Source organism: Fusarium oxysporum, chromosome 1, assembly GCF_000149955.1.
Source record: "Fusarium oxysporum f. sp. lycopersici 4287 chromosome 1, whole genome shotgun sequence".
Lineage (NCBI taxonomy): Eukaryota > Fungi > Ascomycota > Sordariomycetes > Hypocreales > Nectriaceae > Fusarium > Fusarium oxysporum.
Genome location: NC_030986.1, coordinates 2168936 through 2195354, shown reverse-complemented (window position 1 = coordinate 2195354; position 26419 = coordinate 2168936). Strand labels below are relative to the sequence as shown.

The 26419-nt window shown below is 48.8% G+C and overlaps 8 protein-coding genes across 18 annotated transcripts; 4 read left to right on the top strand and 4 right to left on the bottom strand.

The window, feature by feature from the left end:
* Positions 1-1488: 1488 nt before the first annotated feature.
* On the bottom strand, positions 1489-4074 carry FOXG_00184 (uncharacterized protein). Its single transcript, XM_018376343.1, has 2 exons — positions 3131-4074; positions 1489-3075 (listed from the first exon to the last, which is right to left on the bottom strand). The coding sequence occupies exons 1-2, from the start codon at positions 3557-3559 to the stop codon at positions 1909-1911; spliced, it is 1596 nt and encodes a 531-aa protein (XP_018231891.1). The 5' UTR covers positions 3560-4074; the 3' UTR covers positions 1489-1908.
* Positions 4075-4454: 380 nt separating this feature from the next.
* On the bottom strand, positions 4455-6001 carry FOXG_00183 (uncharacterized protein). The gene has a single exon (XM_018376342.1). The coding sequence runs from the start codon at positions 5334-5336 to the stop codon at positions 4830-4832; it is 507 nt and encodes a 168-aa protein (XP_018231890.1). The 5' UTR covers positions 5337-6001; the 3' UTR covers positions 4455-4829.
* A 2080-nt stretch (positions 6002-8081) lies between these two features.
* Positions 8082-9483, top strand: FOXG_00182 (uncharacterized protein). Its single transcript, XM_018376341.1, has one exon. It carries the CDS (start codon positions 8387-8389, stop codon positions 9155-9157), a length of 771 nt encoding a protein of 256 aa, XP_018231889.1. The 5' UTR covers positions 8082-8386; the 3' UTR covers positions 9158-9483.
* On the bottom strand, positions 8165-11832 carry FOXG_00181 (uncharacterized protein). 10 transcript variants are annotated; one of them, XM_018376335.1, is made up of 9 exons: positions 11589-11832; positions 11477-11510; positions 11305-11399; positions 11221-11242; positions 11074-11170; positions 11010-11021; positions 10793-10961; positions 9879-10747; positions 8165-9817 (listed from the first exon to the last, which is right to left on the bottom strand). In XM_018376335.1, the coding sequence occupies exons 1-9, from the start codon at positions 11616-11618 to the stop codon at positions 9802-9804; spliced, it is 1344 nt and encodes a 447-aa protein (XP_018231883.1). In that variant the 5' UTR covers positions 11619-11832; the 3' UTR covers positions 8165-9801. The 10 variants fall into 10 exon arrangements, with proteins under 10 accessions (XP_018231883.1, XP_018231887.1, XP_018231888.1 ...); XM_018376339.1 differs by having other exon boundaries at positions 11477-11832; XM_018376340.1 differs by having other exon boundaries at positions 11305-11510.
* A 976-nt stretch (positions 11833-12808) lies between these two features.
* On the top strand, positions 12809-16142 carry FOXG_00180 (replication factor C subunit 2). The gene is made up of 4 exons (XM_018376330.1): positions 12809-13065; positions 13116-13194; positions 13250-14038; positions 14091-16142. Exons 1-4 carry the CDS (start codon positions 12950-12952, stop codon positions 14253-14255), a joined length of 1149 nt encoding a protein of 382 aa, XP_018231876.1. The 5' UTR covers positions 12809-12949; the 3' UTR covers positions 14256-16142.
* Positions 14242-16133, bottom strand: FOXG_00179 (uncharacterized protein). 2 transcript variants are annotated; one of them, XM_018376329.1, is made up of 2 exons: positions 15832-16133; positions 14242-15784 (listed from the first exon to the last, which is right to left on the bottom strand). In XM_018376329.1, the coding sequence occupies exon 2, from the start codon at positions 15510-15512 to the stop codon at positions 14367-14369; it is 1146 nt and encodes a 381-aa protein (XP_018231878.1). In that variant the 5' UTR covers positions 15513-15784; positions 15832-16133; the 3' UTR covers positions 14242-14366. The 2 variants fall into 2 exon arrangements, with proteins under 2 accessions (XP_018231878.1, XP_018231877.1); XM_018376328.1 differs by having other exon boundaries at positions 14242-16133.
* A 355-nt stretch (positions 16143-16497) lies between the features above and the next one.
* FOXG_00178 (uncharacterized protein) lies at positions 16498-23172 on the top strand (the record flags this gene model as incomplete). The annotated part of the gene is made up of 2 exons (XM_018376327.1): positions 16498-22580; positions 22632-23172. The coding sequence occupies 2 exons, from the start codon at positions 16498-16500 to the stop codon at positions 23170-23172; spliced, it is 6624 nt and encodes a 2207-aa protein (XP_018231875.1).
* Positions 23173-23959: 787 nt separating this feature from the next.
* Positions 23960-26041, top strand: FOXG_00177 (uncharacterized protein; the record flags this gene model as incomplete). The annotated part of the gene is made up of 6 exons (XM_018376326.1): positions 23960-24119; positions 24264-24789; positions 24839-25151; positions 25205-25405; positions 25459-25950; positions 26003-26041. 6 exons carry the CDS (start codon positions 23960-23962, stop codon positions 26039-26041), a joined length of 1731 nt encoding a protein of 576 aa, XP_018231874.1.
* Between the last annotated feature and the right edge of the window lie 378 nt (positions 26042-26419).

The following is a 26419-nucleotide window of genomic DNA, read 5'->3' as shown; positions in this document are numbered from 1 at the left end:
CTGAGCACTACCTAATTCCTGGGCGACCGGATAGCAGCATCAGCTACGGTCCAACAAATAGTCATAAGGTGTACTTGAGATTCGAGCACATGAGAAGATGAAAGAAAGATTTGGTTCAAAGACCCAGTCAAGGAACAAAAGTACATCGAGTCAATGACAACCGCCAATGCGTGCGTGCGTGCGTGCGTGCGTGCGTGCAGCAAACCAATACAAGGGACCGTTGCCTTATGCAGATGCTGGGCTTGACACAGTCCAACGAACAAAATGTGAGATGCTGGTGGGCTCTAATGGGGGATGGAGTCCAGGTGGGCCCTGTTTGTATTAGGGGCGTTTGAATACATCAAAATATTAATTTGCTGCAATTTCCAGGCGATGAGGATCCACGTCCGAATCCGAGGAACATGAGATTTAGTGAGATCCATTCATACTAAAATAAAAATAAACGGTGAATCCATTGTTTCGAATCTTGCTTCCATCCTTCACTTCTTCAGGTGCAGGTGTAGATGCTACCTACATATATGCATGTCTCCGTCAGCACAGCCCTCGAAGGATGGATATTAGTTATTTAGGCACTTTTTCTGTAGTAAGATATGGAAAGTAGCTTATCAAGGCAGTTCATAGTTCTGCTTCGAGGCCTACAGTTCCCCCCTTTCAACCGTTGGATGTTTCTCAGAGAAGAAGAAGAAAAAGGAGGAGGGGCCAGAAACAACAATTCCATATCGTCAGCAAATATTAGGGTCCATCCCCAAGGGTGTCACTCAAGCAACTACGTGTGTGTCGTTCTCAATATGGAGTCAGAAATTACAGTACATGCCTCACCTCTCAACTACCTATGATCCTTGACTCAAAAGTGACAAGACTGAACCCATGCTTGTCCACTGGGCGTTGCTGGGAATGTCTCCGCCTGAAGTCAGCCTGAGCCTCTAACTGGGAGCTGCAGCACTAGGTGAATGGTCAAAGCTGGCCCTACCTGGGCAATGGACAAAGCACGGCTTCCTTTATTAGTCTTTGCAGCACCCAGCACTACCTTGTTTCTCACCACTCGAGGGACGGTGAGTTTATGAGGTCATTCCAATCCCCAGATTCCCCCTTCGAGCCTGGAAACGAAACAGGCTAACTATCAGCAGAGAGACATAAGAGGGAGAGGAGATTTATCGTCTCACTAGAGGATCGAGAAAAGCACAGTCAGATTTCTTCTTTCACAGTACGCTACTGCAAATCACCTTGCCGTATTGGAAATTGCTATGATGAAGATCTTATCACGTGTAGGTGTGGAGGATTAGGGGGGCCACGTCCAAGAAATGCCAACACAAGCCATGCACTAGACAACTGTACAGAGAATGTGAAGTCTAATAAGAGGACTATATGCTATGGAGGTGTATGAATCTTATGGCAATCGCCTTAATAGTGCGTGTAGCATCTGTATCTGGTGAGATTGAGGCCAGTGTCAAAGCGACAAACTGAAATGTTGTGACGCAATACCTATACATCAAAACACTCATATTGTGTTATCTTGCTTGCCAGCCTTTGGCTTCACTTTATGTGTTGCTAGACTGGTATTTTGATATTGAAATAAATTAAAATTATACGGATACATACTATGACTAATTGCCGGTAATAACAAAATATCATGAAGCCATAAAAACATTCTTGTCGTTTCAAGGTGTGCATCAGAAAAGCCAAGCCGCGCATTGCTGATGCTCATGCACACACACACACACACAGTCAATCCGATCCCTGAAATTGCTCCACAAGCTTCCCGTCAACCCCCAGTCTCATAAGCATCATATCAACCCTGGCAACATCCTCGAGGTCTCCAGATGCTGATAGACAAGGCACGTGCAGGCTCGGCTGTGGATGTGGCATCTGAATAAGATTTCAAGCATTATCATCAAACATTCAATATTCTCAAGCATGCACTAGCTCCTTGAGTCTCTTCTCAATCTTCTGTCGGCCCTCAAGAGTCCTCCAAACCTCATGGGGTGCTCCATCGACGATGTCCCAGTTCTTGAGGTTCTTGGTCAACTTGGTCAGGTCTCGCTGTTTCTTCTCCCATGTATGGCTATCCTTGATGTGCTTGCCGGAGCTAATAACGACAAGCGGCGTATCCTTGTCCTGGATCTGACGGCTGGTCAGCGCATCTCGCCGAGTGAACGAACCGGCGACCAGACTCTCCTGCAGTTTGGCAAAGATGAACTTGCCATTCTGCTGGGCCGATCGTCCGTATACTCGGTCGCGGCTCGTTCGTCCGCGGAAGATGGCACCAGGGATTCGGTCCAGGCCGAGTGGGGAGATAACGCCCCAGAGCCAGAGAACGAACCCTCGGCCGGGTGATGCAACGTCGTCGAGAAGATCCTCATGTAGGGGGTCGACAAGGAGCAGACCTTTGATGTGATCTCCGTGGCGCGCTGAGAAGACTCTTGAATAAATCGATCCGATTCCGGCACTTGCGAGGATCCATGGTCCGCTCTCACCAGCACCAGCCAGTGCCTCACTGAGGGTATCAACCACGAAGCCTGCTGATGATGGAGAGGGTGCGTTATCTGACCACCCGTAGCCAGGTCGATCGGCGAAGCAGTATCGTGAAATGGAACCATTCTTGACGGCGTTATCCGCAAACCCCCAGAAATCGTATTCTACGGTTCGTTCGCCAGCTTCGAACAATACGGTGGGCAAATCGTTGCCCTTGGAGTCGGTCTTATTGCCGTGGCAGTAAACATGGATGCGATATTTGCCGTTATCAACCGGATACAGCTTTCCTGGGTATGACACACCGGCGTCGAGGGCTCGCAGGATAATGGTTAAAGTGATGAGGAATACAGCCACTGACATGATGGCGTAGGCGACCGTTGAAATCATCACCTCGGACCATTCGAACAAGGTTCGTCTCGTCTCAGCCCGACCTGTCAAGCGTTCCTCTTCTTCAGCCTTGCCCCATTTGACAGTTCGATCGACCACCAAAGTCCAGAGACTGGTGAGTAGTGCCCAGATGACACTGGCAGCACCGACCCAGCCCTCTTCATGTCGAGTCTTTTGAACGGACAAGATGAGAACCATATCGAGGAGGATAACGCCCTGTCTGTAGTGTGAGTAAGCATGGTCAAATGCAGTGTCAGTTGTGCAGACTTACGGAAATGAAGATGGCAAGAATTCTGACAGATTTGGATGGCACCTCGAAGAAAAGAAGTGTAAAGAGGAGATTCGCAAGTGTCCACGTCGCGAATCCAAAAGCAAACCAAGGGCTGCCACGAGTTCCAATGCCAGGGGGCGTCACAAAAGTAGAGACAAGAAGCAGAATCCACCAAACAAGCGTTATCAGGGTAAAAGCAATTGTCAAGTATCGCAAAGCTCGGATGCTCCAGAGATTATAGGGCGACACTGCGGGATCATCGGGGGCAAGTAGACCAGGCTGAGTTGAGTTGACGCGGTTCGGGAGTAGTCGAGTGTGCTCATCTGGCACAGCCTGTTCACCCTCCTCGGGGTCGTTGATAGGAGCAGCCCCATTTGTACCGTTTGGTCGGTCTTCGCTTGAGTCTTTTGGGGATGAGAATAGAGGCATTGTGGGAGTGAGTTTATTGTTTGTTTCTCAGTTGATGGCTGCTGCTGCTGCTGCTGATAGATGGTCTCAGTGTAAGATTATAGGTAAGTGAGAGAAAGATGTGAATATGGGTGAAACCTATTCTGTCGGAAATCAATCGCTAGTGACACATGCAATACAACATTCACAGAAAAAAGCCCATTCAGTTCAGAAGTTTCTCTAATGTCAAACTTGTCCCAGGGTTCTATATAAGCCCATGGACCAACTGCTAACGTATCCATGATGAAGAGGCTAAAAAGTAGAATACGTCATAGGCCAGCCATCTCAGCTCCCGGATTGAACATCACCAATTACCATCGTTGAAAGCTCACCAGGGAGTACTAGTGCGGACACAAGCTTCCGGGAGATGGAGCTTGCAGCTGAAGCTTGGCTTTTCCCAAAACAATTGCTATTTAACATGGCCACTTGATCAAGAGTTTGTTTTTCCGATTGCAAAAACAGGGCAGCAATTGAGTTAGCCATCACCGGAAGGGAGGAAGATCGCAATGATGCGCCGTAAAGCGACTTGGTCAAGGCCCTAATTGTAAGGTAGCGAAGGATAGTTCTGTGCATTTACCATCACATGCTCCAGATCATATGATAGACTTCTTACCTCTAAGTCAGTATTAAATAATATGTAATCAGTCTTGGCTGGCCCGAATCTTCTCGGCATTTGCCATCTTGCCAGTTACCACGCAATCATCCCCCCTGTTGGTGTCCCCAATGACGGCTGTACAACATCATCATAACACAATAATCAAGAATATCTCAAGATTTACTACGAGTCCACCTGTATTTCCACTGCGTTTGTGGCGGTAAATACTCATTAATAAATTCTTATTTATAAGAAGTTCATATCGTTCGTTCATTGATACAATGGATACGTAGGTGCTTATTACTCTACCCGTGCTCTATTTCCACCACGTTTCCATATCAAGGTGGCTTAAAGTATCACTTCTTGGTACAGATTTTCTAATTCAACTTAAGAGTAATAATGATATCAAATTCATACTCTCGAAATTATTATTAAATTTGTATCGTAAGTACCAAAATGAAGCGAGACAATGAGCGCGCTATATATTATCCATCTTCCCGCAATCGTGACAGGGTATCTCTGTATCTCTCATTTTTGATCCCATTCCATATGAACTTCCAGCATCTACGACGGAGGAAATCAAACAGCGTAAAGATCCTTACCCCCATATTTCATACATCGTTACACATTACTCCATCACAAATATTGCTTCTGACCTCAAGTGTCCCAGGGAGCAACAGGATTGTATTCCTTGGCACTGGGGACTGTACTGATACTACTCGACACCGAATGGGACGCTTGGCTGAGCCCTGAATATGACTGCGCCTCTTCTCGTTGCTGCCGTGCACGCTCGAGTGCCTTCTCAGGGCTGGGTCCTCGTGTCGAAGTGATGGCGTTGTCGGGTATTTTGCCAATAGGCAAATGCAGCTTGACTGCCGCTTGAGGATCCTTCATGTCGATATTGTGCCGTCTGTATGTGTTCTTCTTCTGGTCCCTCATGGCTTGCGCTGATGGTTCAGCCACTGATAACCAATCCTTGACTTGAGTGAACCATCGTGACTTTTCCTTCTTGGACTTTCTCGTGTCTGTTGATGACATGGAAATTCTTGATCTATCGTTTCCACTGAGAGATGGGTCATATTCAGATTGTGGGTGGCGTGGTATGAAAGCTGATGACCTGGGACTGACAAGTGTCTCTGTGGTTGATCTGGTAGAAGATGACATGATTTGATGTATATGAAGCTCGGGAGAACCACCAAGCTAAGTGGCTTTCAACGGTCAAGTTGGAAATTTGATAAATGATATGGATCAGTGGAGGGCCTCTGATATATAGGCCAAGGCGTCGGTTGACTGAGGAGATCCAACAGCCTGTGTGGGCCTGTGAAGGGATGATATGCCAACTGGTATTTTCAGGATATGCCTTGAATAAATGAATATTTTGAAAAGCCGGGCGTATCTAAATTAGGCATAGTCCTCAACCATGTGGTGCTGGTGATCTTGGTGATGTCGCCTCTGGAGACCTCGAGGTCGTAAGAAGTATTCTTCCGTGGCAGACGACAGGGAATTCTGAATTCCGATACTGACAAATGCAGGAACAGATAGAATAGCTATGATTGTGTGGACCCAAACCTTTGGCGTTGGACGTCAACGGCGGTAGTGGCAGGATGATGCAAGTGCGCGAGTCGTGCAACGCATAAATGGAAGCACTGCCGACGGCAGCTAGAGGATCGCCGGATGGATGGAATGCAGGAAGAACTATTGCTTCTGGAAGAGGAAGAAACAAGAAAAGGAGCAACAAGGAAAACTATGAGAGGGGTTTCTAAGGTTGAGAGGATGGATGATGGAGATGTCAAGTCAGAGAGATGGAGGGGATGCTCATAAATCACGGGGTAGAGGGGATTTCAAGTGAGGTTCGGACAGGCACATACCATCGAGTTATCCAAAAGTACTTACCTTGTTCCATAGCATAATAAAGAAAGCCAATAATCAACCTTGGCAGCGTCCAATAGTACAAGCAGAGGTACTTGACATGCATTACCTTACCCATCCATCCTTGTCACAAGCCTCCAGCGTCACTTCAACTCCATCACACCCTCGCAAACTGGTGTACGAAATCCGATCTTGGTCTAGGTTCTATGTCGAGCTAAAGAGCCACCATGAAAATTGCTCACCTGGGCTGCTGATTGGATGAGAGTCGCTATGAAGCCAGGATCCCTCTCGCGGAACGATGCAACGGCGAGACCTTGTGGCTTGTCTTGGTCTCTGCAGTAGTTGAAGCTGTCTCCGAATGTTTGTGGGTTGGTGGCTTCTACGGCGAGTTCAACAGGTGAATTCGCCCTGTAAGAAAATGATGGGCTAGTTCCAAACGCCGAGGCACCGTTTGTCAATTCGGTTCTTGTTGCGAGGCCGAGTCTTGTAAAAGGCGTCAAAGTGTAGACTATCTTCTCAACCCGAGGCTACCGTTTTTTGATAACGCAAAAGTGTTAAACGCCTCTACTGACGATCATTAACCAGACCGGAAATCTGCAGCATTGTACAGAGTACTCTGCAGCATCTCACGTCGATGTTTGGGTGGCTGGCTGGGCCTCAGATCAAGCGATACAGAAAAAAGCAATTATGCGGGTATCCATGGCACTCGACGTGTCGATCAGGCTGTCAAGCTTTTGAAAAGTCAACAACCATCTTGATGAAGCACATGCTGAATTGAACCTTTCTATGCAAATCATTTACTAGCTCTTGATGGTGTTTGCTAACAGAGTTCACTACTGCACGACACTAACGGAGTTGTGCTCCGTTAGCTGGAGGCATTTTCGGATTGCTCTACAAAGTCCACACCAGAGTTTATTATCATCTCCCACTTTTATTTCCCATGCCCCTGACTACCGCCAGCGTCTTTTACGAAGGGCTTGAAAAATGCCGTGTCTCGGTGCACAAAGACAAAGCCATCTTGGCTGAGCGTAAGGCCGCTAATGCACAAAGGCCGAGATGGCGCTCGAACATCAAGCCAGAAGTCTGGCTTTCGAGCTCTTTTTGGACGCGGCAGTATGTCTGAGACCTATTGTGCTCAGAGGCTTTCCGAGAGCTTGGTACAATGGGAGTCGAGACCAAATGATCGACACATCTCGGTTCAACGTTGAACCTAACAGGACGGATGACTTGGCTAGCACGCGGGGGATAGAAACGTCACCCATCTTTAGCCATCGAGCTGAGCGTGGCGAAAGGTGAAGAGACAAGTGCCCGAGTGCTCAACATGTAGCTACCAGATAATGCATCCGTACTTAGACCTCAAGCCATGTTAAGTCGGAAAGGTCAACAATCGCCGCCCACCTCACGCCTTCATAGCTGAGACATTGTGTCTCTCGAGTCTCGACAGGGAATGGCAATCTATTTCAGCCTCTTGGGGCAGCTTTGTGATATCAGCTCCGCTCTAGCGCATATAGACAGACGTATGACAAGAGCTCGTCATTGTGATTCTATGAGATCATATCCCTCTGAAAACACGCGCCCAGCAGCAAAAAGAGCCGGATTGTCCCTGTCCATTTGTGTTTGTGCCTCTGGAGAAACGGAGGTGAATGTCTCAGATGGCCAAATTATAGGATGGTCTGTGCTTACTCGCATCGGAGCTGGCGCGAGATCTTGTCCGATCGTTAAATATGGAGATCTCCCAACAGGGTTCATCCTAGCCATATCCTCCATTTAAGGTCCACTCTTTCACTGATGCACCGAGACTCAAACTCACTGAGTTGAGGTTGAGACGCTTAGAAAGCTCACGATCCCCTAGTAAATGGAGACGCCCTGGCGCCTTCTCTGGAAACAAAGTCATCACATTCACGCGCTTTGATATCGACCTGTATCTTTGTATAGTTGCACTGACCTTTTACCCTTGCACGATTCCAAAACAGGAATAGACCGCTATGCATCTGACGTTACATCCAAAAGCCGTTCCTTAGTTAATCAGACTTGGCTGACCCCGCCATAAGCTGCTTCTTCAGAGGGGTTACCTTGTTGAGACACCTGACATCCATTCCATGTCCTGCTTTCACCAAGCGTCCCGATCCCGTCCCGTCCACTTCTCTTCTCACTTCCCTCATCTTCGGTCCTGTGTCCCACGTCTTTGTTCCTATTGGACCATTCTCACTTCCTCCTCCGCCGTCGTCCGGAGCTCTCCCGTGACATCTCCGTTCTTCGGTGCCTAGCTCACAATCAACTTGCGCAAGAGCTTACATCTTTGTCAGAGTCAACAAAAGCAATTTCTTCAGCGGCGCAACTCGATCATGCCCGCCCTCACAATCAACACCGACAACCCTCCCAGCAATAATCCCCCTTCTCCGACCCGACCGCCTGTTTCCCCTATCACACCTCCCTTGCGTCCTACCCAACGCCCATTGACCGAAGCTACCAGCGCAAGCGCAAGCGCTGGCGGTCGTCCAAGCCTTACACATTCACAACCCGACCAGACTGCGATACCACCGCCTGCACCTCAACCAATAGCCTTTGATTCCAACCCAGACGTCATTGCGCTCAAGTCAGCGATTTCCATTCTACAAATTCAGCGACAGCGCGCTACTGCCGACATCCAAGCTCTCAGTCGCGCAAAAGACGAAGCTGTCCAGGACCCTGAAGCTTTCGTAAAAGACCTTGTCGCAGGAAAGATTAATGCGCCTGAAGATGATAGCGATAGCGATGATGAAGATACAGGGATGAGCGGTCAAGGCAGCGGTAATCAACAAGACCCCGGTGAAGGGTCCTCCAAGCAGCGCATCGCTACCCAACCACCAGCATGGACGAATCTTCCCCAGCCGCAAAATGTGGTTCGCTGCCCGCCCATCAACTGGTCGCAATACGCTGTGGTCGGTGACTCCCTCGACAAACTTCACAACGAACAAGTCACGCGTCCCAACCAGGGCACACCAGCAGCGATAGGCGTAAACGGCATGTACGAATTCAGAGGTGAAGGGAAGCAAGAGAGATACCAAGGTGTGGCGGCGCCCTATAACCCAACCCAGGACCGCCTAAGCAAGAAGCCCAAGAGTAGGAGGTCATGAGAAATGATGGCACCATGATTTACGAAAGAAATCGCGTACACAGATTCCAAATATTGTCTTTGAGCGGAACTTTGATGCAATGGATACATCATATTCACATATCGGCGTTAGAGAATAGATGGTTGGCGTTTCATAGGGTGCAAACAATACAACCCGACATTTCAATTATGCTGATCACTTATTCTGGTAACATTGGCAACGAAACCAAACAAGCAATTATGTTGGATTTGAAATTTTTGTACTGAGCAACTTGCAAAAGGAAAGCCGTATGTAATATCTTAACCTCTTAATCGTGCTTGTGTTTGAAGAAACATCTTCATTACAGGAAGGTCTGTGGGTCTCATAACCCAAACTCAAGAGTAAATCGATAGGTTTTCACTGGGGCAAGGAAATAGGGCGACTTGGTATATCTCATATGTCTAGTAGCCTTGTGTAGATTATGCCACATGTATCACAACCTGGCCACGGCAAATCAAGTCAACCGCATTGTAAAGAAATGGTCCAATCCTCAGACCATGTCATTTCAACATGAACCACAGGCCCCAACGCCATGTAAATCAGATCAATGCCCCTGATGTTGACCTAGTACGCCCCCGTGATATTTTCATCTAAATCCTGGTTTCAAGCCTGACGGAGCATGTGAGTTACTCTGGGAAGTCCCTGTAAAGGTCGGTTAGCTTGCACATGGAATGACTGCAGAACATCTTGATTAGATACTGACTCCATGCTCTGCTGTACGGATCGACGAAGGCGTCGGTTGTATTTCTTCTTGTCGTCTGGGCTTCCTCCCCAGTACATCTTGGTCGCTTCCGGGTTCACAATTTTGCGTGGGTCATAGGCTGGCTCATCATCTTCAAGGATCGCAAATATGGCATCAATATGGGATCGCACATCTTCCCTTTTCATAGGGTTCGGAGTGTAGCATGCTGTACCGTCTGCAGCGATGTGGTGGTGAAAGATCTTGGTCTCGAATTTGACACGAGGTTGCTCTTCGGGGAAACGAACGCTGAAGTTCATTTTGATTCTGAACAGACCACCATCGAGGTTGGTCATAGGACGTCCGAAATAGGTTATGACCCAGACGAAGGGGTTCTCGTTCTCAAGAAAAACGTCATGTGGCATATCGCTTCGTTTGAATACTTCGACAACCTGCTCGAATTGATGCTGAAGGTTAACAGCAACAGTTGTCTCCTTCTTCTTGGCTTCTAGGCCCTCCACGGCCCATTTCTCGGGCTCTGCGTCGATGGCAGCCTTGATAGCTTGCAGGCGGCTCCCGAGCTCGGGATAATTGAATTTCCCATCCATTGAGTTGTTTCCTGGCGACTCAAACGGCATTCTTGCAAAAGGCTGGTTGGGCTTGGTCTCTGATTTGCCTTTTTCGATCGCAACGAGGTATGATTCGTAATACCAAAGAAAGCGGCGTTTGCACAGATCTCTAAAAGGCTCGAAGGGGACGGTAGCCTCGTCAATGTCATCATCATCCATCTCATTCGCTCCTGGAAGATTGTGCAACTGGGTGCTACCGGGGTTCATTCCAAGATAGCCTTCCAAACGTTGGATGACGCTGATACGTAGTGTCTCGTGACAAATCTACCAGAGTTAGAGGTTCTCATGTAATTTGATATGGCAACAGACCTTTTGGATATAGTCCTTTTGGTTTTTCTTGTCGCTTTCATCGTTGGCATCCTCGAATCCCGGCTCGTTTTCGTAGGGGTTAGATGATAGGAGACTTTGGATGGATAATAGGATTGATTCAAGTCCTTGCGCAGATGACCACTCCTCTCCACGCTCCCCACGCCATGTTCTAGCCATTGTCAGTTCGAAACCCAAATCTTTTACACAATTATAATACCCTAGAATTGATCTGACCGTGTTAGTGCATGAGCATAGTGAACTAGCAACATCTAATTACTTACAGGCAGACTTTCCCGTTGCTGTAGACATTGGGGTTGAAGCGACAACGTCCCCCATTTGTGGTGATACAGATTACATTCGGGGATTTGGAAGGATATTCTGTCATCGAGGATGAGACTAAGCTTTGTCACGGTACGGGGAGGCTCTACCTTTGTGGAACCGAATGGCAAACTGTCGAGTTGAATCAGCCCATCTTTACACAGACAAGGATACATCCAGCGCTCATGACATACCTCGAAGAACCCAAACTCATAGGGAGTCTCATGGGGACCCATGATCAAGGCCTTTACATTGCGAACATCGATGTCGCGACATGCTACGGCGAGCGCTGTAATAAAAGGTGATCGCGTGGTCAGTTCCGTTTTTCGAATGCGTGGTATATGCCATTTGGCAAAAGCGACATACACAAGTCACAGTTCTTCTGGATGTCACCCAGCTCCTTGGCATAGTGTTAGTATTTCGAAGGTGGAATCGTGAACGAAGGGATGGGAATGCCAGCGAATGCGGGGCAGCCAACCTTGGAGATGCGAATGATAGACTGGTCCATGGCGCCTCGTATGTTGCAGTCTAAATGTTGATGTTTGAGAACGAGCGCTGACTGCAGAGCGCGACGCACATGGACAAGTTGCTTCCAAGTGCAAGGTTATCGATATGAAATTTTAGGTGATGGATGTCAAGGTAGGTAGGTGAGTTGGAGTATAAGGTAAGGTAATGTAAGGGTAGACGTTGGAGTCTTGAGGTGGGTTGTGTGAGTAGGTATCATTAAGACCGTACCGTAGGAGGAAAGTGGGGGAGGCGGGAAGCTCATCGGGGAGGGCAGGCAGCTTTCACAGCTTGACCACCTATCAACAGACAACAGAACTTTACCCTGCCTATTACTACCCTGGTTCTAAACTAAAAGTCGGCTTGCCTGGGTAGGTGACCAAAGGTGAGTATGTTTGTTATGTATCAAGGAAATGCGGTTGCTATTATTCACTTTGTCCTCCTTCTCAGCTATTACGGCCTTGTATTACAGCCATCAGGATAGATATTTGTGATACACACATCAAGTAAACCCCAATTCAACACCTACCTACTAATGCAATGAGTAGTTATATTCAATGTATTGCAGTTTTCCAAACAGGCGTTCCTAATCATCGTCATGTTGTAAAAATGAACAGACGTAGAACGCTCCCGAGATCGTTGTCTTCTGGAACGAGCTTGAGCTCCTTGTCTGCATTTAACCATTGACCATGAGTTATATAAAGTATTTGCTAGTCAAGGCCACGTATCTGAACAAACAACGGGATGAAGGAAAATTCATCTTAACTTCCATATCCAATCACTCCTTTTGTTCTTCTTATTTTTTTTCTCCCCTCCCTCTTTTCCGTCAAGTTCGGTGATATACCTGGGTAGTGGATTGCATAGAATCTAAATGAGAGTCAGAGAATATATACAAAGTGTGTAGCTATCACGTAAGAACATAGTTATTACTTATTTTTTTCAAGAAAAAAAAAGGCCATCAGAAATGCAAAACTGTAAGTAGCAAATGCATATAGAGCATAACATACACACTTGAAATCCTGAACGCCAGCAATGATCATTTGCATCAAACTATGAACTACCCGGGAGCTCAAAGTGGTGGGCCCGGCGGGGGTGCAGTTAGGCTAAGGTACCTAGGATCCATGCCTAGTAGGTACTTAGGTGAGTACGTAGAATAGGGTGTGGTTGCCATTGATGACGCGCTGCGCGTTTCTTAACGCGTAAATTGGGTTCCCTTAGCTCCCATCAACGCAAGTCGGTGATTTTATATCACCATTTCGCACGCTGGTTTCCTCCACCTTCACCTACAAGCTCAGCCACGAGCAGCCCGACAAGCCAGCATATCATTGAATCAAGATGGCTAGCTTTTTTGACCTCAAGGCCAGAAAGGCAGCAGCGGCAGCCAACGGTAACGCTGACCAGAAGCAAGATAAACCTTCAAATGCTCGAACTCAACCCTGGGTCGAGAAATAGTACGTGAAACTCGAAATACAATATATTACTCGAGACTTACCACATTTAGCCGGCCAAAGACCCTCAGCGATGTTACTGCTCAAGATCATACCGTTGATGTGCTCCAACGGACACTGCAGTCCTCCAACGTACAATATCCCCTTGCTCTGAACTGCAAGAAGCTTCAATACTAATACTTCCCAGCTCCCTCACATGCTGTTTTACGGGCCTCCCGGGACAGGTAAAACTTCGACAGTTCTGGCACTCGCCAAGGAACTATACGGCCCCGATATGATAAAATCGAGAGTGCTCGAGCTCAATGCCTCCGACGAGCGTGGTATCTCCATCGTCCGAGAAAAGGTCAAGAACTTTGCGCGAATGCAATTGACCAACCCGGCCCCCGGCTACAAGGACAAATACCCTTGCCCTCCTTTCAAGATCATTATCCTCGACGAGGCCGACTCCATGACACAAGACGCCCAAAGTGCGCTGCGACGAACCATGGAAACATACAGCAAGATTACTCGATTCTGTCTCATTTGCAACTATGTGACTCGAATTATCGACCCGCTTGCCAGCCGATGCAGCAAATTTCGATTCAAGAGTCTCGATCAGAGCAATGCAAAGAGGCGACTGAAGGAGATTGCAGAGAAGGAGGGCGTAGCACTTGAGGATGGTGCTGTTGATGCACTCATCAAGTGCAGCGAGGGTGATCTTCGAAAAGCCATTACCTTCTTGCAAAGTGCTGCTCGGCTCGTTAGCGCTAATGCCCCTGACAAGGAGGCCGAGGGTGACGAGGTGATGGATGTGGACAAGAAGGCGGTCACAGTCAAGATTGTTGAGGATATTGCTGGTGTCATTCCGGACACGACCATCGATGATCTCGTCAAAGCAATACGTCCGAAGAGGTCAGGATCCTCCTACCAGATCATTTCGGATGTTGTTGAGAAGCTAGTTGCAGATGGCTGGAGCGCAGGTCAAGTGGTCAACCAAGTAAGTCTTATCCTTCATATCACTGAACTGCTGCTAATAACCCCTGCGATAGCTCTACCAAGCCTTGACCTATGACGAGACGATACCCGATGCGCAGAAGAACAAGATCGTGTTGGTTTTCTCAGAAGTTGACAAGCGACTAGTAGATGGAGCAGATGAACATCTCTCTATTCTCGATCTGTCAGTGAGGATATCAAATATTATGTCGAAGAAGTGAGTTCTAGTGTGCTGCATCAAGAGACGAGGGACGGAGTCATGGTTAGAAATGGGTTGGCGTTTTAAACTGGCTCGATATCACCAGACATCTATTGTACTTGTCGTTGTTATTCTAATCCTGTGCTGTGTCTCCCTGACCAATTAATCCGAGGTTACCTTGCAGACTAGACCACGCATCTCTCGGCTCTGTGATTCTCTTCTCTGTATGCCTTCTCGCCTTGCTTGGGGATTTGGCACCTGCCTCAAGCCAAACGTCATCCTCCGTTGTATCGGCCTGTGTTTCTTCTTCCTCAGCCGCCTCGTCCTGACCCAAAAGCTGGTCAATTTCTTGTAGAGTCTGCATCGAGTTTTCCAACGCAAGCTGTCCACCTTCAATCTGCTCTGCCACATTTTCTAGGGTAGTGATCTTGGCCGAATCTGCAGCGAGAACCCAAGGTTGGACCTTGCCTGTCAGACCTGAGCGTTCATCCGAAGCAAGGAACTCTCCCAGTCCAGACCTCCTCCGAGACGTTGGTGCCACCGAATGAGATGGAAGCAGTTGACTTTCTTCTTCCAAATGACTGAGTGACTGACAGTTATCCTTGATTTCTTTCCCGAGTGTCGTATTAACATGTGCTTTTTGTGTTATCATGGCCCTCTGCTTTTTGGAAAGGGCAAGGAGAGTCTCGATGTATGGTGTCAGGAGATAGGTACTTGATGCAGGTTCTGGTTCCTCAATTTGTTGCTTGGTGGAGGAGGGTGCCAGAACAGGGACAGGTGATGACTCGAATCGTTCACCAGCAGAAGCGAGGAGGGACCGCCTCGTTGCAAGATAATTGGCGTACTTTTCTTTGATGATGTTGAGATGGTTGTTTATCGTCGCTTGGTCCGCTGTTGATTGGCTATGGCTCTTGGAACCGTCCTCATCCCCATCCTCATCCCCTGATGCCTTGCTCAACTCTGTCTCAATCCAATTGATAAGCTCATTCCTTGTTGTGTTAAGAGCATGTAGTCTGATGCCATTGCTGATAACATCTGGTATGCTCTGAGCATTTGCTCTCGTTTCTCGAAGTAACTGCTCCTCTCGTCGCAGAAGGAGTTTAGCCCTCAAGACCGTCTTTTCAAGCTGTGCCACTTGTTCTGTTAAGTCCGTCTTCTTCACGCTCTGTTGTGCGACAAGACTGTTCACCACCTCTTTTGGGACACTCGGTAGACTGGTAGCATCATGAAAAACATCTTCAGGGTCTAGATATTCAGGAGCAGCGGCTGGCTTTTGCATGAGTGAGTCCAGGTGATTTTGGACGGCTGTAAGTCGCGCTTGTTTCGCCTGGAGCTTTAGAAGTGAGACCTGCTCTTCTAGTAGCTCATTGCTGGATGAGAGCTGTTTGGCTAATGACGAGGACGGAAGATTAGATTGGGCGACATCTTCGTAATTTCGACGCGCATCAACATTTGCCTTTAGAGCCTCAATGTACTCCCTGTAGATTCCCTTCGAACTTGAATCCAGAGTTACGTCGCGTGTTGGATCTGCCAAAGACACAGGCTGTTTGACTGGGCCATCATGAGAACATGTTCCGAGATGAAGAGCCAAAACTCGCCGAATGTAGTTCACTTGTTCCCGTGGCTTGATATATAAATCAAGTGTCTTCTGAAATGTCTCAGCGGTCTCAGAAGGATTTGCCATTGTGAATCATGGTTTGTCGGTGAAGAAATCCCCGGCCTAGGTTTGTTGCTCTGGTCTCGGTGAAAGTAAATAGACGAAATATGGTAGTCCATGGGCAGCTTAGACAGTACTGAAGTGTGGCTAGTGCCCCCCTGAACCAGCACCCCAGTAACTACGCAATGAATTAATAATCTTGTATTACTTCTTTACATTACAATCTGAGTCTATACCCCGAACTCATTCTCTTCGTAGTCTTGTAAACACTCAAATCTATTGAGAAGCAAAATTATGACCTGAGCTCTGGCCCCATATGCATTTGCGCCACACAAGCTCTTATCCGAACCTGGCCTAGTGCAGTAGCCTGCTAGGCTGAGATCCGAAATTTACGATCGCGACTTGAACTTCCAAACCTTGAGACAACTACAAATCTTTTCAAAACGACTGCGCATCAATCGCAGAATACAACATACTCAGGCAACGGCTATATATCTGATTTAGTCGCGTCGGTGGCAAACTCATGGTTATTTAAGTGCCAAGCGCCCCAGGCTTTGTCGAGAACATCGACGTTCTCTATCAATTACAACATAATAATCTAGCCATCATGTCCGACGCAAATCGAGATGTGTCGCAGTACAAGTACTCGGCCATGTCGAACCTGGTTCTCCAGGCCGATCGTCGATTTGTTACAAGACGAACCGACGAGGCTACTGGTGATCCAGAGTCGCTGGCCGGTCGCTTGAGTATTCGAGATATGGGTGCTAGAGTTGCACGCGACGACGCGCCAAAACCGAAGAAACAGCCTGGACTCCCCGAAATCGAGCGAGGCAGTCTAAGAGAAGGCGAAGATATTCTGGCACGAGAACAGCGCAGACGAAAGGCAGAGGCGCCTCAATCGACAGGTATCCTCGGCGCCAACGATCTTTTGGTGGAAGGCATCACATACCGACCACGAACCGCAGCGACGCGACAGACTTTCGATCTCATCATTACCTCGGTAGCAAAAACTCTGGGCGACGTACCCCACGAGGTCGTACGTAGCGCAGCGGATGCCGTCCTGGAATATTTGAAGGATGATGATTTGAAAGATCTGGATAAAAAGAGGGAAATCGACGACATCTTGGGTGTGACACTAAACCCCAAGGAATTTAATGAGTTGGTGAACCTCGGCAAGAAGATCACAGATTACGACGCCCAGGACGACGATGAGGACGTTGCGATGGGTGGCGCCGATGGTGAGGATGCTGAAATAGATGAGCGCCAGGGTGTCGCGGTCGCGTTCGATGAAGACGAAGAGGATGACGAGGGGGGCCTTGTTCATGAAGTCCGTGACGAATCTTCAGAGGACGAAGAGGAAGAGGAAGAGGAAGAGAAGGAACAGAGTGCTGAAGGCAAGGAAGAAGATGCTGTTGCTGACGTTGGGGATGAGATGATTCTCGACTCGGCGCCTTCAGGTGGCAAACAAGACGAGAAAGACAAGCATAGCATACCAGCCCGAGACATCGACACATTTTGGTTACAACGGCAAATCGGCACACTATACCCCGACGCTCATGAGCAAAGCGACAAAACAAAGGAGGCTCTGAAGATCCTGTCAGGAGAACCTGGTGAGGATGGCGAGGAAAAGTCCTTACGTGATGTTGAGAACGATCTCATGGAGTTGTTCGACTACGAGCACCATGAGTTGGTTCAGAAGCTTGTTGAGAACAGGGAGAAGGTTTTCTGGCTTACAAAATTAGCACGAACACAGACTCCCGAAGAGCGCGCTGACGTTGAGCGTGAAATGGTCTCAGAGGGTCTTCAATGGATACTCAACGAACTCAAGGGTAAAGACACTGCCGAGGGTAAGAAGGGCAAGATTGACATCAAGATGGACATTGATGTCCCAGCTTCCTTTACCGCGGATGGACCCAAGGCTGAACGTGCCGAGGGCCAACTTGTCGGCGGGCTTCAGCCTCGAAAGCTCATCAACCTCGATAATCTGGTCTTCGATCAAGGAAATCACCTTATGACAAACCCCAAGGTCCGGCTACCAGAAGGCTCAACCAAGAGGACATTCAAGGGCTATGAAGAAATTCACATCCCTACTCCTAAGAAACGCAATGAGCCCGGCGATGTCTTGATACCCATTTCTGATATGCCAGAGTGGTCACGAAACCCCTTCAGTAAAAATCAGTCCTTGAACAAGATCCAGTCCAAGTGCTATCCTTCAGCATTCGATGATGATGGAAACATGCTTGTTTGTGCTCCTACTGGTAGTGGAAAAACCAATGTTGGTATGCTCGCTATTCTCCGGGAAATTGGAAAGCATCGCAACCCTGAGACCGGCGATATCGATCTAGACGCCTTTAAGATCGTCTGTATCGCTCCTTTGAAGGCTCTAGTTCAAGAACAGGTTGGCAATCTGGGTGGTAGGCTCGAGCCGTATGGTATTCGAGTCGCAGAATTGACAGGTGATCGTCAACTTACCAAGCAACAAATCGCCGAGACACAGATCATCGTCACAACCCCCGAGAAATGGGACGTCATCACCAGAAAGTCCAATGACTTGACCTACACCAACCTCGTGCGCCTCATCATTATCGACGAAATCCACCTTCTCCACGACGACCGTGGCCCTGTACTGGAAAGCATTGTTAGCCGAACCATCCGCAAGACTGAACAAACTGGCGAGCCAGTTCGAATCATTGGTCTTTCTGCCACCCTGCCCAACTACAAAGATGTTGCGAGCTTCTTGCGAGTGGACACGAAGAAGGGTCTCTTCCACTTTGACGGATCTTTCCGACCCTGCCCTCTGCGACAGGAGTTTGTTGGTGTCACTGACCGTAAAGCCATCAAGCAGCTAAAGACCATGAACGACGTCTGCTACAACAAGGTGATCGAGCATGTGGGCACAAACCGTAACCAGATGCTTATCTTTGTGCATTCCCGAAAAGAGACTGCCAAGACTGCTCGCTACATCCGCGATAAGGCTCTTGAGTCAGACACAATCAACCAGATCCTTCGTCACGATGCTGGTAGCCGTGAGGTCCTCAATGAAGCGTCTTCTCAGGCAACCGACCAAGACCTCAAGGATATTCTGCCATATGGTTTCGGCATCCACCATGCTGGTATGAGCCGAGCTGACAGGACAGATGTCGAAAACCTTTTTGCCCATGGTGCTATCCAGGTCCTGGTGTGTACTGCTACACTGGCTTGGGGTGTGAACTTGCCTGCCCATACAGTTGTCATCAAGGGAACACAGGTTTACTCCCCCGAGAAGGGTAGCTGGGTTGAGCTCAGCCCTCAAGACGTCCTTCAGATGCTTGGACGTGCAGGCCGACCCCAATACGATACTTATGGAGAAGGTATCATCATTACGACACAGAGTGAAATGCAATACTATCTCTCACTTTTGAATCAGCAGCTTCCGATTGAGAGTCAGTTTGTCAGCAAGCTGGTGGACAACCTGAATGCCGAAATCGTTCTTGGCAACGTAAGGACTCGTGATGAGGGCGTTGAGTGGTTGGGCTACACATACCTCTTTGTCAGAATGCTTCGCTCGCCTGGACTTTACCAGGTGGGCGCAGAGTACGAAGATGATGTGGCTCTTGAGCAGAAGCGAGTTGATTTGATTCATTCTGCCGCCATGGTTCTGCGAAAGTCAAACCTCATCAAGTATGATGAAAAGACTGGAAAGCTCCAGTCAACTGAGCTTGGTCGTATCGCTTCGCATTATTATATCACATTCGGTTCTATGGAGACTTACAACAACCTCATCCAGCCTTCTATCACTACGATCGAGCTCTTCCGTGTCTTCGCCCTCAGTGCTGAATTCAAGTATATCCCTGTTCGACAGGATGAGAAGCTTGAGTTGGCTAAGCTGCTGGGCCGAGTCCCAATCCCCGTCAAAGAGAGCATTGAGGAACCCCACGCCAAGATCAATGTCCTCTTGCAAGCATACATCTCGCGCCTCAAGCTCGATGGGCTCGCGCTCATGGCCGACATGGTGTACGTTACGCAATCTGCTGGCCGTATCTTGCGCGCTATCTTTGAGATCGCAATGAAGAAAGGCTGGGCATCCGTTGCGAAGACTGCTCTGGACCTCTGTAAGATGGCCGAGAAGCGGATGTGGCCAACAATGTCACCTCTTCGACAGTTCCCCTCTTGTCCTCGGGATGTTATTCAGAAGGCTGAGAAAATCGATGTGTCTTGGAGCAGCTACTTTGATCTGGATCCTCCCCGTATGGGTGAGCTTCTTGGCCTTCCTCGAGCCGGCCGTACTGTATGTGGCTTGGTCAACAAGTTCCCGCGAGTCGAAGTCCAGGCTCAAGTTCAACCTATGACAAGATCGATGCTACGTGTTGAACTGAGCATCACACCCAATTTTGAGTGGGACGATTCTATCCACGGCGCCGCAGAGAGCTTTTGGATTATTGTTGAGGACTGCGATGGAGAAGACATACTTTACCACGACACCTTTTTGTTGCGCAAGGAATACGCCGAATCGGAGCAAAATGAGCACATTGTCGACTTCACCGTTCCTATCACAGATCCAATGCCTCCAAACTACTTCGTTTCGGTTATCTCTGACCGATGGATGCATGCTGAGACCAGACTTCCTGTTCCTTTCCATAAGTTGATCTTGCCTGAGAAGTTCCCTCCTCATACAGAACTTCTCGAGCTTCAGCCTCTCCCCGTTTCTGCCCTCAAGGTGTCAAGCTACATTGATCTCTATCCTGTATGGAAGCAGTTCAACAGAATCCAAACACAGACTTTCAACTCGCTGTATAAGACTGATGCGAATGTGTTTATTGGAGCTCCCACAGGTAGCGGCAAGACTGTTTGTGCCGAATTTGCTCTTCTAAGGCACTGGACAAAGGGCGATGTTGGTCGTGCCGTGTATATTGCCCCCTTCCAAGAACTCGTTGACTCTCGCCTCCAAGATTGGCAGAAGAGGCTCAGCCATCTCAATGGCGGCAAAGAGATAGTGAAGCTTACTGGTGAGACGGCAACAGATCTCAAGCTGTTGGAAAAGGGCGACTTGATCTTGGCAACCCCAACTCAGTGGGATGTGCTGTCAAGACAATGGAAGCGACGCAAGAACGTTCAGACAGTTGAACTGTTTATTGCTGACGAGGTCCATCTCCTTGGTATTTCTCAAGGTTATGTGTACGAGACGATCGTCTCTCGTATGCATTACATCCGCACACAGACAGAATTACCCCTGCGAATTGTCGCATTGAGTGTATCGCTGGCGAACGCTCGAGACATTGGTGAATGGATCGATGCAAAGAAGCACGACATCTATAACTTCAGTCCACATGTTCGACCGGTCCCTCTTGAGCTTCACCTCCAGTCATTCACAAATACTCATTTCCCATCTCTCATGCTTGCCATGGCCAAGCCCACGTATCTGGCCATCACACAAATGTCTCCTGACAAGCCTGCCATGATCTTTGTGCCCAGCCGCAAGCAGACTCGTGCAACTGCCCGAGATTTGTTGGCTGCAGCCTTTGCTGACGATGATGAGGACCGTTTCCTTCACGCTGAGGTAGAGCAAATGAAGCCTCTGCTTGAACGCATCAACGAGGAGGCTCTCGCCGAAGCCCTCTCTCACGGTGTTGGCTACTACCATGAGGCTCTTAGCCAGAGTGACAAGCGAATTGTTAAGCATCTCTACGACAATGGTGCTATCCAGGTGCTTGTTGCTTCACGCGATGTTTGCTGGGAGCTCAACAGCACGGCTCATCTCGTTATTGTTATGGGCACACAATACTTTGAAGGCCGAGAGCATCGATATGTTGACTACCCTCTCAGTGAGGTGTTGCACATGTTCGGTAAAGCTCTTAGACCCTCCAAGGACGGCAGAGGCCGAGGCTTCCTTATGCTGCCCCAAGTCAAGCGCGAGTACTACAAGAAATTCCTAAATGAGGCCCTTCCTGTTGAGTCGCATCTGCACAACTACTTGCACGATGTCTTCGTGACAGAGATCAGCACCAAGATGATCGAGTCGGGTGACGATGCGATCAACTGGACTACTTTCACCTACTTCTATCGAAGGCTGCTTGCCAACCCAAGTTATTATAGCTTGACAAGCACAACGCATGAGGGCCTCAGCAACTACATGTCCGACTTGGTTGAGACGACTCTCCGTGAGCTCAGCGAATCCAAGATCATTGAGTTTGACGAGGATGACGGATCCGTGGCACCTCAAAACGCAGCCATGATTGCGGCATACTATAACATTTCCTACATCACGATGCAGACTTTCCTGCTCTCTTTGAGCGCTCGCACGAAGCTCAAAGGTATTATGGAAATCGTCACTTCAGCAACAGAGTTCGAGTCGATCCAGATTCGACGTCATGAGGATGGTCTGTTGCGACGCATTTACGACCGAGTGCCTGTCAAGATGTCTGAACCAGTTTATGACTCCCCTCATTTCAAATCCTTCGTCTTGCTCCAGTCTCACTTCTCCCGCATGCAGCTGCCAATTGATCTTGCAAAGGACCAGGAGGTCCTGCTGTCGAGGGTGTTGAGCCTTCTTAGTGCCATGGTCGACATTCTGTCTTCGGAGGGACATCTCAACGCCATGAGCGCTATGGAGATGTCACAGATGATTGTTCAGGGAATGTGGGATCGGGACAGCCCTCTTAAACAAATTCCTCACTTCTCACCGGAGGTTGTCAAGGTGGCGAATGAGTTTGGGTACGTACTTAGTGATAAATTGGTCGGACTGTCAGCTAATATTGTTCGCAGAATAAAGGATATCTTTGATTTTATGGAAGCCATGAACCCGGATGAGAATGCCGATTATAACAAGCTTGTTAAGCGACTTGGCTTGTCACAAAACCAATTGGCACAGGCCGCAAACTTCACAAACGACAAGTATCCTGACCTGGAGCTTGAACATGAGGTTCTTGACGAGGGTGAGATCAGGGCAGGTGAACCGGCCTACCTGAACATCAAGATTGCTCGCAATTTGGAAGAGGAGGACGGCGATTATGACTCTACCGTACACGCACCATTCTACCCATCCAAGAAGATGGAGAACTGGTGGTTGGTTGTTGGTGATGAGAAGACCAAGAGCCTCTTGGCCATCAAGCGAGTGACAATCGGGCGGGAACTGAACGTTCGCCTCGAGTACACTGTGCCATCACCTGGTGAGCATGATCTGAAGCTGTTCCTAATGAGTGATAGTTATGTTGGAGTCGACCAGGAGCGGGAGTTTTCGGTTACAGCAGCCGAGGGCATGGACGTGGATGATGATGAAGAGGACGAGGACGAAGACGAGGAGTAGAAGCTCAAAGCTCACTCCGAATTACAATTACCACGGCGATTGCCAGCGATGGCGTTGTACACTACTGAAGACTACGAATGCGGATTTAGGAGATAATAATCGAATCTATCAACTCGGGACTATGACTGAGATGTGCTTTTTGAGATGAGTTTTCTGGATACAAGCTGATCTGTGTGTATGTCTAATAATGCATCACGAGTGAAAGAGGCGCGAGGTGTTGAGATCTAGTGTTCACAACGCCAAACGCGTCCAGAGAGAGCTAGGCCCACGACGTGACTTTTGCCGGGAATTGGGCAGTGAAGATGGTGAGAAAAGAGACTACGGACGCGTCCCTCCGATGGTCTTGTATACCAGGGCGTCGAATCAGCGTCGACTACGCGCTGGGCCTTTGATGTCGTGTGTGAGAGGGAGACAGCCTGGGGTTGGGGATGACGCCGCCCGCAGCGCAGCGCAGCGCAAATGCCAGATACACATCACGTGACCGATGCTCTGGTGACGTTTGAAAGTGCTTCTGTTTCCCTTGCAAAGCCCAGTCCAGCCCATCAACTCACACCAGCGTTTTTTCTTCGTCAACCCCAACATCGCGGCACAACTCGAAGAGGCGCCCATCATCATCAATTGCGCAAATCATCGCCAACATATCATTGCCATCGCTCTACGAACCTTGCGCTCCATTGACACGCGCAATACAGCATCCGCTACGCGTTCGCCTATCTTTTGCGAGCTGGAGTTCTACTTCTGGCTCCTGTGATTTGTGACAAGCGAAAACATTATCTACGCTCTTGCCATGGCCGACCAGATTAACGAGAAGCCTGAGGTTGAGGCAACTGCTCCCGGCGCGCAGGAAGTTCCTGTCGCGGAGAAGCCTACTGAGCCATCATCGATCGGAAGCGAAGCCGCAAAGGCCGATGGCGAGGCAAACAAGGGAGATACAAAGACCACTGAGGGTAAGTTATGATTACGAAGCGTTTGCTATTCATTGCGCACTCGATCGCATTGCCATAGAAATCGCGCTTTGATTTCTCGTGTGCTCCGTCGCTCAGGCGCGTCCTTCCCCTTGTCAGATCCATGCTGACCACATCGCGCAACAGAAACCAAAGAAGTTGGAAACTCAGAGAAACCCGCCGAAGATAAAGACGCGGCCGAAGCACCAAAGGAGGACTCAAAGCCCACTGAAGAGGGTGCAGATACCGAAATGAAGGACGCGACTGAGGCCCCGGCTGCCGGGGAGACCAAGGCCGAGAACTCCGCTCCATCTGCCGATGGTGAGACAGCAACCGAAAACGCCGCCACCGAGTCTGCCTTAGCAAAGGCGAAGAACAATAGACGAAAGTCGACTGGCGGTGCCAGCCGCAAGAGCCTGAGCAAGAAAGCCTCCAAGGCGCGTCTCACACATTTAGACGCCAAGCCTGGAGACCACTTCTTGGTCAAGCTCAAAGGATTTCCCGCTTGGCCTGCCATCATTTGCGATGAATCGATGTTGCCTCAAGCTCTGGTCGATAGCCGCCCTGTAGCTGCTGCGCGACCTGATGGCTCCTATACCGAGGCATATGCTGATGGTGGCAAACGTGTCAACGACAGAACCTTCCCAGTCATGTATCTCCACACGAATGAATTGTGAGTTACCGCTCATCACTGTTTCCGAACATCGCTAACCTGACTACAGTGGTTGGGTACCCAATACTGGACTTACAGAGCTTACTCCTGAAAAGGCCAGAGAGACCATCACCGAGAAAATGCGCAAGGATTTGAAAGAGGCATTCTCGCTCGCTGCCGAACACAACTCTATCGAACACTACAAGGACGTGCTTAAGCAATTCCAAGATGAACTACTTGCCAAGCAGCAAGCTGCTGCGACACCCAAGAAGAGCAAGAAGGGCAAGGCCAAAGCTGCCGACGAAGACGTCGAGATGGAAGACGCCGACGATGCTTCAGAGAAGTCCAAGTCCAAGAAGCGCAAGGCTGAGGATGACGCCAGTGTAATTCTTCCAACACGCTGTTGCTGATTTCATTTTGCTAATAAAACTGCTAGACACCGCAACGGCCTGAATCCGTTAAGAAACCTAAGATTAAGCTCAATACATCAACGCCTAAGGCCGCTAATGGCACTCCTAAGGCCAAAGAGGAATCTGCTGCCAAAACCAAAGTCAAGGTCAAGAAGTCGTCTGATAAGAAGGCTGAGACCACCAAGAAGGCCAAGATGACACCCGAGGAGCGAAGACACCACAAGGAGGTGAGATAAATACAACTGTATTTTGACCGATCAATTTACTGACACCTTTACAGAAGGAAGTGTTATATCTCCGTCATAAGCTTCAACGAGGTCTCCTCACCAGAGATCAGCAACCCCAGGAATCAGAGATGGAACACATGTCCGAATACGTCACCATGTTAGAGAATCTGAAGGACCTTGAGGTGTCCATCATTCGTGCGACCAAGATCAACAAGGTTCTCAAAGCTATCCTCAAATTGGAATCGATCCCCCGTGAGGACGACTTCCATTTCAAGGACCGTTCCAAGGTTCTTCTGGACCAGTGGACTCAGCTACTGGCTACTGAAAATGCCACCCCTGCTCCTGATGCCACCAACGGCGTCAATGGCAAGTCGGAAGCCAAGCCAGACGACAAGAAGGACGATAGCGGCAAGGAGACTACTGAAGAGCCAAAGCCTGAGGCCACAAAGACGGAAGAAACCAAGACTGAGAAACCCGAGGAGACCGAGGAGGAGAAGATTGCGGAAACACCACAAGCATCAGCGCCTGAAGAGAAGAAGGACGATGTAAGTAGAAAATAAGCCCTATTGTTATGAGTTTGACTAACCGAAAAACAAGACCGTCGCTCCTCCCGAGCCTGTTGAAGCTGCAGCCTAAGTTACGGGTCAGCTCACGGTGGTTTAGAGCAATTTGTTTCATGGCGTCACGGTTATGGTCCACAAACACTGGCCTTTTTCCCGATTTTCTACTTTTTTCTTATGCTTTTCTTAACAACTATGGTAAAAGTGACTTCGTCGCGTTGCGTCTTTTCGGTATCTGTATGAATATCTGCCAAATCTGGCGGCAGGGGTGCGCCACGACTCTCTGGAGTCATAATGATCTCAGGAGTGACGGAGGCAAGAAACATCTTTTTGGGGGGACTGTACAAAGGGAAAAATCAACAATACTGGGTCAGGAGGCTCGCTTTACGTGGGTTTCTGTAAACCAGTTTGGACAGGAGGCGAGCATGGTATGGATGTCAAGACGGCATATGGG

Bases quoted from the DNA above. Each gene is read 5' to 3' on its own strand.
- FOXG_00184 (XM_018376343.1), bottom strand. From the start codon at position 3,559: ATGCCTCTATTCTCATCCCCAAAAGACTCAAGCGAAGACCGACCAAAC. The intron at 3,076-3,130 runs GTAAGTCTGCAC...CACTACAGACAG, and splicing joins TTCTTGCCATCTTCATTTCC to GGCGTTATCCTCCTCGATAT.
- FOXG_00183 (XM_018376342.1), bottom strand. From the start codon at position 5,336: ATGTCATCTTCTACCAGATCAACCACAGAGACACTTGTCAGTCCCAGG.
- FOXG_00182 (XM_018376341.1), top strand. From the start codon at position 8,387: ATGCCCGCCCTCACAATCAACACCGACAACCCTCCCAGCAATAATCCC.
- FOXG_00181 (XM_018376331.1), bottom strand. From the start codon at position 11,618: ATGGACCAGTCTATCATTCGCATCTCCAAG. The intron at 11,400-11,476 runs GTATGTCGCTTT...CTTTTATTACAG, and splicing joins CCAGAAGAACTGTGACTTGT to CGCTCGCCGTAGCATGTCGC. The intron at 11,022-11,073 runs GTAAGTAATTAG...TAACACGGTCAG, and splicing joins AGCAACGGGAAAGTCTGCCT to ATCAATTCTAGGGTATTATA.
- FOXG_00180 (XM_018376330.1), top strand. From the start codon at position 12,950: ATGGCTAGCTTTTTTGACCTCAAGGCCAGAAAGGCAGCAGCGGCAGCC. The intron at 13,195-13,249 runs GTACAATATCCC...AATACTTCCCAG, and splicing joins GGACACTGCAGTCCTCCAAC to CTCCCTCACATGCTGTTTTA. The intron at 14,039-14,090 runs GTAAGTCTTATC...CCCCTGCGATAG, and splicing joins CAGGTCAAGTGGTCAACCAA to CTCTACCAAGCCTTGACCTA.
- FOXG_00179 (XM_018376328.1), bottom strand. From the start codon at position 15,917: ATGGCAAATCCTTCTGAGACCGCTGAGACATTTCAGAAGACACTTGAT.